This window comes from Herpailurus yagouaroundi, unplaced genomic scaffold, assembly GCF_014898765.1.
Source record: "Herpailurus yagouaroundi ecotype Mexico unplaced genomic scaffold, PumYag 203, whole genome shotgun sequence".
Taxonomy (NCBI): Eukaryota; Metazoa; Chordata; class Mammalia; order Carnivora; family Felidae; genus Herpailurus; species Herpailurus yagouaroundi.
Window position 1 is genome coordinate 19,895,898 of NW_024412434.1, and position 10,313 is coordinate 19,906,210.

The 10,313-nt window shown below is 43.3% G+C and overlaps 1 protein-coding gene across 1 annotated transcript in view; it reads left to right on the forward strand.

Moving 5' to 3' along the window:
- Positions 1–10,313, forward strand: part of ITGA8 (integrin subunit alpha 8) — a 191,292-nt gene that overhangs the window by 121,037 nt on the left and 59,942 nt on the right. Inside the window, exons 16-20 of the mRNA XM_040450953.1 lie at positions 111–166; positions 582–736; positions 1,827–1,964; positions 2,457–2,524; positions 3,910–4,123. Coding sequence (XP_040306887.1) covers positions 111–166; positions 582–736; positions 1,827–1,964; positions 2,457–2,524; positions 3,910–4,123 — 631 coding nt within the window. The remainder of the gene's footprint in view (positions 1–110; positions 167–581; positions 737–1,826; positions 1,965–2,456; positions 2,525–3,909; positions 4,124–10,313) is intronic.

Sequence of the window (10,313 nt, forward strand, 5' to 3'; positions counted from 1 at the left end):
ATAAAGGAAAAATGATGTATTCATTTGACCTGGGGTGAGGTGAAGTAAGATTTCTGTTTCAGATTCAAAATGTTATTAACCAATACATTATTGACTATTATTTTCCGTAGCTTTTCTTTAAAAGTATGTGCTTCAGTAGCGGGCCAGAGCATTTCAAATACAATAGGTGAGCATGTTTTCATTTTTACACTCCTATGCTACACTGAGAAAAGTTAACAATGAACGTTCCTCTGCAGACCCTATAAAACTTTCAGTGAGCCCGTTTCTAATATTAAGATTTCTACTGTATATATGGAAACCTCTCTGTAAATATTCCTTGAATAATTGGTGTTACTATTATCTATAAAAACAGATATCATCATGGGGGAGGGGGAAGTGACTCTGTCAAACCATTACAAAACAAGTTTCATAGCTTGGGGAGTATTTTATAAAACTTTTGCAGCTCGTGTATTTGTTTTTGATCCCAACTATGAAAACAATGTTTTCTGAATAAGCAAGTGGAAATAGAAATTCATTCGAGCACTGCATTCACTGAATACTTTGCCTTTCCTGATTATATTTGCTCTATTTCTGTCCCTTAGGCCTGACCGCCGAGGTATACTTGGATACTCTGAAACAAAAAGGTGCCGTCAAACGCACGCTTTTCCTTGACAACAATCAGTCGCATTTCATCTTCCCTCTCACCATCAAGCGGCAGAAATCCCTCCAATGCCAGGACTTTGTCGTTTACCTCCGAGTGAGTGTTCCAGAATCACCCTTCTGGCCTCCTAACGTTCAGACTCCAATTCCAACCTTTTTTCTCTACTGGACTATCCTTCGGGTCCACAGAGATCCACATCTATTTTCATTTTATAGGAGGAAACTTTCTTCTGAGGGCCACACGCTCCATTTTTGAGCTTTTCTTCAGCTGACCGAACAGCATGTGGCTATTAATTCCCAAAGCTTCTTTCTGTCCTGCACACTAACCTGATAATAGTACTCACTCAGGTGGTTTTTATTTCTCACTGCCTCCCTCCCAAAAAACCATAAACATTAAACGCAATTTATTTGAATTTTTCTCCTGCGTGCGGATGCTTGGCCAGATGTTATCGATGTGCATTTCAGAGCCAAGTTGGGAAAACGTTCAGGCATTCAGTGCCTTTATTGAAAGTAATTTATAATTCTGTTTTTAAAGAAATGTATATTTACAGTAACTCCAAGACCTACCGTGGAATAAAAGAGCTGAAATATATATAACACTATTATCCCAGCTTTTTTTACCAGTCGTGAGGTTATCCTCTTTCTTATTTTGTCTCCGCCCTTCGGGCCTTTCGGGGTACGACCCTCTCTCCCTGGAGGGCTTCTGTTTGTTTTTTCCGAGGGTGCTGAAGGTGTTTTGCAGTTCATGCAAGCTGAAAGAGATAATAAGAGAGGAAAAGAATCAAGATGTTTTCTTCTCCTGAGCCCAAGAGGACTCCTAAATGCGGCCAACCTCATGAAAATAAAAATTCACGAAACTTTCCATGACATTTATTGCGTATATGAGTATGTTTTTTTCCTTTGCAATTTAACCAATTTGTGTGACTCACTGAGATCTGCAGAACCTGAAAACTGCCTCCAGAAGCATCTATTTCAATGAAGCCACAACTCTAAACGGTTTCGTTCCCGAGCATGTGTTAATTAATCCTATATACCACCTCAGTCAGCGTGTACCTAAGCCCGCTGCCGTGATAATTACCTCCTCGTTCACGTCCACTGACTGAGGTCACAGTTGCCTGCTTCTCGCAGACTAACATCATGTAGCTATTTCACAGAGCCTTCCTTGCGTTTGTGATTATTTTCCCTAGGATGAAACCGAATTCCGAGATAAATTATCTCCAATCAACATTAGTTTGAATTACAGTTTGGATGAATCCACCTTTAAAGAAGGCCTGGACGTGAAACCAATATTGAATTACTACAAGGAAAACACTGTCACCGAGCAGGTAGGTCCCCGACGGTCTTTGATGGGTTGATTCCCAGTCAGGCCCTGGGCAGCGCTCCTGTGACCTTAACACCAAATCCAGCCTCTTTTGTTTTCGTTCCTGCACACAAACTTGTAACATTTGGGAGATTTTCCTAACGTGTTTCCTGAAACGCTGCATCACTGTGTTTTCGGAAGCTCTTCCCCTTGTGCAACCAAGACTTAATTTGTTCAAAATGTGGCTGTAATGGAATCAATACAGCCTCTGATCCTCAAAGTGCTGCCCGAGTACCTTCTTTATGGACATTTCCGAATGAATGGGGATCAGGCTATTATGTAAACGAAGTTATACCGGAAGATCACTGCCTTGCTTCGGGTTTTTAGCTGGGCAGAATTCACACAGAGAGAAACGAAAGCCTTGGTTTAATTTGTGGAATCGTTCATAGTTGTCAAGAAAAAAGGATGTGATTCAGGTTTTCCGAGATTATTCCTGATGCCTGTTTGCACAACACAGGCTCACATCCTGGTGGACTGTGGAGAAGACAACATGTGCATTCCTGACCTGAAGCTGTCAGCTAGACCGTAAGTTTAAATAAATAAACTTGTGCGTTTTATCTAATGGAATACAGGTGTTTATTTAAAGCTTCTCTGGAGAAAGTATACACTTCCAACGACTACAAAAAAAAAAAAAAAATACCCTGTGTGAAATTCTTGAGCTTGGCAACACTTTGGGTCAGCCTGTGGTTTGGGTCAGTCCTTTGTCACCGGTGTGAGATGAACACACCCTAAGATTTCGCTTGGGCTGTTTTCATCTTTCAGCAAAAGCGGGAAAAAAAAATGTTTTTGTTCAAAGTAAACTCATCTGGGGGGTGATTCAAGTTGTATGTACTTGCCTGAGTCATGCGTGCAAGAGACTCAGGCTGGTTCTGTTTCCGCCTTAGCCCGAACCAGCTTGTGCGGGGGCCGTGGCTCAAAAGCATCCTTAAAGTTGTCAAACCGTAATCGCTTTTACTTTGCTGAAACAACTATTTTAATGGCACTCTGGGGAGTCAGGCAGAAGGTGTCCCCAAGTCAAATTAAGAATCAAAAGTCTTTCCGGTTGCCTGTAATGGAGAGTCATCAGTCTAGCACTGGTAACTACACTGCATCTTGTGAGGGCAAGAAACAAGAGTCAGATGTACAACATCCTACGTCGGGAAAAGCAGATTCAGGCTTCTCATCCCCAACACACACCCACCCAAGGCCCATCTCGCCACCAGTGTTTGGGAATCCGCTTGGCAGTCTTTTTAGGGGATGTTCTTCCCAAACTTCACGATTGAGCCAGTGTCCGAAACAACAGCTGTGATTGATTAAGGGTTAAAAGTGGCAAAATCGGCTCAGTTTGAGGTTTGGAGAGAAGGAAAATTCCTCAAAATACTCAGAATCCTCCACCGACTGAGATTTTATTGTATCTGCCTCTTTCCTTCCGTCTTATGGTTCTCTTGGCATCCACACCTCCCCCTGTTCGTTTCTAAAACGTCTCTGCCTTTTCACCCACTGCTCATCGTCTTCCTGTCGGGTGTGTTGAGTGATACGCCAGGGCTGCCTTATTCTGGCTTGGGAACCAATCATCCGATTTCCTGGATTTCTTTCTGGCAGATTAAGTATGTCAGTAGCCTGAAATTGACCACAGTGGGAGGATTTAGGCCGCTGGAATCAGCAAATGCTACACATTGGTACTCTTTTTTTTTTTTTTTTTTTTGGTAATGTTCAGCGTTACCAGCACACCACTGGATGTTCTCCTGCTCTGCCCATACAGATGCAGTTCTCTTACTTCTTCTCACCACCCCCTCATGATGATCCATCCATCTTCTTGTCCAAGTCTCATATTTCCCTATCTTCCTTCTTTCCTTCCAAGTCCTTAGATAAAATATCTGTGAATCCAGAGAAGTATGGTAACTAATATTCCTTTTAAACTACGTTTTTAGAGATAAGTATCAGGTCATCATTGGAGATGAAAATCATCTTATGCTCGTAATCAATGCAAGAAATGAAGGAGAAGGTGCCTACGAAGCTGAACTCTTCGTGATGATACCAGAGGAGGCAGATTATGTTGGGATTGAACGCAGCAACAAGGTAATGCCTTGCCCAGTATTTCAAGTCGGAAAGAACTCAGGTATATATTTGAAGTCAAAGCGACATTAAGTAGAGCCATCTTAGCTGAGACTTTCTTCCCAAATGAAGGAGAACAAAATGGCACCCGGCTTTGCTAATCATAATAGCAGTGAGCCAGGAAGGGGAGGTGGTCTTAAGCAATATTAATATCTTTCTTGGCCACAGTGCAAAGATCAGTTGGCCAAAGATGGAGAGCTGAAGCAAGGAAGAGAATACAGCTGGCTGAGAGAAGAATCTCACTAATGCGATCTATCAGCTAGACTCCCCTGTTAACTCCCACCCTCGCTGGCTGTTTTCAGGCCTTTGTTTTTAGTTCCCTTCGTTTCAAGCAGGTCCCGGGAGCTCTGGTTTTCATTATTGCTTATAGAGGAAGGTCTGACCAATCCCAGCTGAGCCCTGATAACAGCAGAGACAGGCACTGGAAAGGAAACGCGTTCATTTTTCTTTCTTCATGGCCCACCTTTTGGGGACCAGGACCGAGAAAAGCCAGGTCTTTGTCATTATTTGCTGGTCGAGCAAGGCCACCATTTATTAAACTGACAATGCTTTTTACGATCTTTCCTCTCCTTTATCAGAACATGAATCTTCCCACTCAGGGTATCCTCAGGTTCTGCTGTGTTTTTAATCACTTGGTCTAAAAACACATTAAAAATACATTGCAGGACAGTGGGGAAAGTCCCTCATTTTCAGAAATGTACAGACTCACAATCAAGGACAGAGACCCACTTTAACATTCCCTCATGGCCACCTCTGTGCTTCACATAGAACGAGGCACAACGGGAACTCCTTTGAGACATGCTGATGGATTTGTTCATTGAACTACTATTTGTTAAATGTCTGTTAATTTCCAAATACCACATACTTTGAGGTGTATGAACATTCTAATGACTAAATAATGTTTTTTTAATTTTAAGTTTATTTATTTATTTTGAGGGTGTGGGGGAGAGACAGCAATGGGGGAGGGGCAGAGAGCAAGACAGAGAGAATCCCAAACAGGCTCAGCGCAGTCAGCATAGAGCCCAACATGGGGCTCAAACTCATGAACCACAAGATCATGACCTGAGCTGAAATCAAAAGTCAGTTGCATACCCAACTAAGCCGCCCAGGTGCCCCATAAAGACTAAATAATTTAATGAAAAACGATTTGTCTCAAGAGATGTTAGCAGGGGTACCTGGCTAGCTCAGTCAAAAGAGCATGTGACTCTTGATCTCAGGGTCATGGGTTCGAGCCCCACGTTGGGTATTGAGATTACTTTAAAAATTTTTTTTAATGTTTTTTATTTATTCTTAAGAGAGAGAGAGACAGAGCATGAGCGGATGAGGGGCAGAGCAAGAGAGGGACACAGAATCCGAAGCAGGCTCCAGGCTCTGAGCTGTCAGCACAGAGCCCCATGAGGGGCTCAAACCCACAAGCTGTTGAGATCATGACCTGAGCCGGAGTCGGACGCCCAACCAACTGAGCCACCCAGGCACCCCTAGAAATTATTAAAAAAAAAAAAAAAGTAGACAATAACTTAAAAAAAATTAATGTCAGCAAACTGTTGCAATGTTGATACTTCATAGGCATTTATAGATGCAGAAATTATTAAATTCTCTACTCACCCCTCTAGGCTTGCGGTTTATGTGTTGGTTAAATTATCTTCTTAGTGAAAAATAGATAAATAAATCCAGGTGAGTGATCATCACATATCTTTGACAGTCATAGAATCATTACGAGTTTCTGTTGGAGAAATTTATGGAAAAATATCACCTGTACACACTTACATGCAAATACTATGTAAACAAACAAAGAAATGAGGCTCGAGTATGTTATTTTTAAAAATGTTCCGTGGCTTCACTCATGTTTTCATTTCAGTTCCTTCGTGTCATTCCACCCCCGACTTCGTTAAACAAAGCGTCTTTTCTAAAATGTTCTTTTAGCAAAACATCCAGTTTACCGTGGACTTGGTTGCATGGAAAATACGGGAGAACGCTTATCGTTTCCATCTCTGGCTATAAACATTACAACGGACATCGTCCACAGTCTCAAATAAGCCCCTTAACTTTTTTTCTTCCATCAGCTTCCCTTGGGCAGAGACTTAGCTCAGTCTTTGAATCTCGCATGACTGAAGCCACATTCTAATTTGTTCTTTCTCTCTAAGCAGTTTGAGGTTTGCGTACCTTTTTTTTGAACTCAGCTCAAGGGTTTTTTTTAGACAATCTTCTCTCAGGGGAAAACGTATTACGATTATCTGATTGTAAGTTTTGTTATTCTTTTGTTGAACACATTCATCATTTCAAAAATATAAATGCTGACCATCTCCTTCTCTGGAAACCTTCACCGAGCCAGACTTCATACTTCCCTTTGCTGACTTTTTCTAAAATGTTCTAGGAATAAGGGCTTGTGTGCTTTATGTGATGATTATGATTGGCATTATTATTATGGCAAAAATATATGTAATATATTTTAGCATTTTAACCATTTCTAAGTGTGTCATTCAATGGGATTGAGTGCATTCACATGATTGTGCAACCTTTACGTAAAACCATCCAGCAAACAACTTTTTCATCTTCCCAGATGGAAACCCTGTACTCACTCAACGCTGACACCTGTTCCCCCAGCCCCTGGTAACCACAGGTCGGCTTTCTGTCTCTATGCATTTGGTATCCGGGGGACCTCACGGACCACCTCCCCTGCCTCCTGGCCACCTCACATCCAGCGTGTCCAGAACTAGATTTGTCAACCTCCCAGACTCCCGCTTCTCCCGCCACCATGGCCTGGGTCAGAGAAAGGCACCAGGAGCCACCTCGTTTCTCCAGCCCACCTCTGTCCCCAGTTCATCTCTTCTCTCCACCTGCTGCCCCTGACACCGCCCCTGACACCTGCCTTCATCAGAGCTGGCCTGATCTTCTGCCGAGATCACAAATGTCTCCTAACTAATCTCCCCATCTCCCTGCCTCCCCTCCCCTCTCTGCAAGGGGTCGTCCTCTCCCTAAAATGTAAATCTGACCACAGCACCCTCTTGCTGCAACCCCTCATTAAGTCCCCATTGCTTTGAGGATAAAGCCCAAAGCCCCTCAGTAACTACCGAGGCCCTTACTTCTGTCACCCCTGTTCACGTCTTTAGCCTCTCGTCCCTGGGCTTGGATCCTTTCTCTTCCCCCGCACCCTACATGCCAGCAGGACTGAATTTCTTTCCAGTTCCTGGAGTACACGTGTGCTCTGTTGCCACAAGAGTTGGTGGCTGCTGCTCATTCTCTCGGACGCACCAACTCCACTCCCTCCTCCCCTTTATCCAGCTCACTTCTTTCTCTTTATCCTTCAAGTCTCAGCTCGGTCATGATCGAGGCTGCAAACGTGTATTGAAGAATCGGGCTGGGCACTGCTCTGAGATCTTATATGGGTTTAATTTACTTAATCTTCGGACTTGTAGCAAAACAGCAAGGCTATCGGTATCCCCCACTTACAGAGGAGGAGAGATTTACTAACATGCCTAACACAGCTGTTGCCTAGCATACACTTCACTGGTGGGTCCAATCCCGTGCTCTTAACCACCGGTCTGCACTGCCCCCCAGCAGCCTGATGTCACCTCCTTCAATCTGCTACTTACATCTAAGTGCATAACCTTCTCTATCACTATGAATCTCTCCTATCGTAAAACTGAAACTGCACTGATTATGTTTCCATTGCTTTTCACAATGCTTGTGATTACTTATTACGGTTGTTACAGTAATTGGAAATGCGGTGAGGACGAGGAGTTTTTATCAGTTCCTGGTAAATAGCAGGTACACAGTACATATTTTTAGTGAATGAATAATATGTTAAGAGCTATAAATGGATTACAGCAAGAGTGTCCCTGGAACAGCTAAGGAAAATAATCTAGAAATATCTAGAAAAACAATCATTGTTCCTCTCACTCAGAGAAAGGAAGTAAAGGTTAAAAAAAGAAAAAGGGTGGGAGGGACTGGGGAAAGAAAAGATCTTTGATTGATGTGAAAAAGCTATTTCTAGAAAGCTGGGAAAAATGTACATATAACTTTTAACCTTTAGATAAGATAAAAATATTTACTGTAGAAACCAACTTTGAATTATATATTCAAAGGGCTCGTGGACATTTTAAAAAACGTTTTTGCTGGGTTCTTTTTTTCTGTTTTCAGGATTGACTTAATAATTTGAACACAAACATCTCTGTACAATTAGGGTTAGTTACAGATCCTTAAGAATTTAAAGGGGTGTCTGGGTGGCTTGGTCGGTTAAGCGTCCGACTTCGGCTCAGGTCATGATCTCACGGTCTGTGAGTTCAAGCCCCGCGTCGGCTCTGTGCTGACAGCTCAGAGACTGGAGCCTGTTTTAGATTCTGTGTCTTCCTCTCTCTCTGCTCCTCCCTTGTTCATGCTCTCTCTCTGTCTCAAAAATAAATAAACGTTAAAAAAAAATTAAAAAAAAAGAATTTAAATACATGCTAATGCTATCTTTCAGAGGAGAGAGCATTACCAGCTTTTTGAAAATATGTTTCTTAGCTGCCTAGATACTAATGTGTCATGCAAGTTATTTAGAGAGAGCATATATTAAGGTGCCTCCAGATATCAGTCAGTTGCTCCTTTCTGATCATTCTGAACAGACTTTTCAGTGGGTGTTCCTACCTGGTTGCCTGCAGGAGGGAGGATGTGTGTGTGTGTGTGTGTGTGTGTGTGTGTGTGTGTGATTTTTAATTTATTTTTGAGAGAGAGTGTGAGCAGGGGACAGAAAGAGAGGGAGACACAGAATCCGTAGCAGGCTCCAGGCTCTGAGCTGTCAGCACAGAGCCGGACGTGGGGCTCCAACTCATAGACTGCAAGATCATGACCTGAGCTTGAAGTCAGACGCTTAACTAACTGAGCCCCCCAGGCGCCCCCAGGAGGGAGGATTTTATAGTTAGTTGTGTTTCCATTCATTTCAGCCCCGTCTTAGCAAAGCGTGTGATCCGCTTCTGCAGTCTTCTGACACCATTTACTACTCTGTGCCCAACATGGCTCCAGGCACTGGGAATAAAAGAGATACAAAAACCCCTGTCCCCCTGAGGTTAATTTTCTCGAAGCAAAATTAACAAAATTTTTCACCTTGATGTCTGGTTGTTTGTCTAGCTTCTCATTGTTTTGGTGTTGGATCTTGGTTTTTCTCAGTGAAGTGGGAAGAATGGGACAGAGGGTGATTTCTGAAACTTTTACATGAGAATTCACATTACTTCCTTAAATGAAATTTCAGCAGAGCTGACAGGTGGACAGACGGTCCTCATACTCAGAACGCTCTTCCTTCCACGGACCTCTCCTGGGGCGGAAATTCCCAAAAGGTTGCTCCTTGTGAAGGTCCTCCTGTTGTCAGCTTATCTCTGGGTATGAGGATGACGGGTCATGTTAGTGGCACTTCGTAAGTTAGAGGGAAATAAGGGGTGAACGTTCGTAGCTATCACCGGAGGTGGAGCAGGGCCACAGGGACATCAGGTTTTGAAAAATGGAAAGGGACTAAGGGTGGACATCAAGGTGCGGACTTCGAGGCAGCTGCGAGTAGCATCAAGACACGAGAGAGACCGGACGCAGAGGGAAGAAGTTCAAAGACAAAGCTCCCTCACTTCTCCCTTTCGTTTGCTGTAACCGTGACACCTTGTCCCGCACAGAGCTCTAAACGCCTCTTCAAACTTGAGTTTTTACACTTTCTGATGAGAACAGGCTATAAGGGGAAGAAGGGAGACGGGAAGCACTGGGGAAACACGAAAGCGTTCTCTTCCCGTCTTGAGTATTTAGAGGAACGAACAAAGATCGTTGTGTCACCTCAAAATTAGGACCATGGTGTGTAGGAATCTGTGTTCAGAGCAGTTCTCTTGCACATGCTCACCGAGGCATACGATACCCTCTGCTAATAGCCGCCATTTCATCTTGGCAAGAATAAATTTGTTCCGTGGTGGTTACTCATCTGTGATCCTCCTGGCCCAAATTTAACATTAGCAATAGTGCAAATAATTTCTAAAACATTCCTTGTTGCACGTGGTAAGCATTTTGCTCCTCCGTGAAACACATCGCGCTTACCGCTCCAACCTCCTTCTAAAATTAAACTCTGATCCTTTTGTCTCCCAAGCGTCTCTTCCGAGTTAATGGTCACCCGTGAACTCCTGGGCACGGTGGCCCACACAGGTGTTTGAAATCAAGGGAAGCTTGCCGCCCACACCGCGTTGCCTTTGTGACAGGATGTAATTTATTTGCC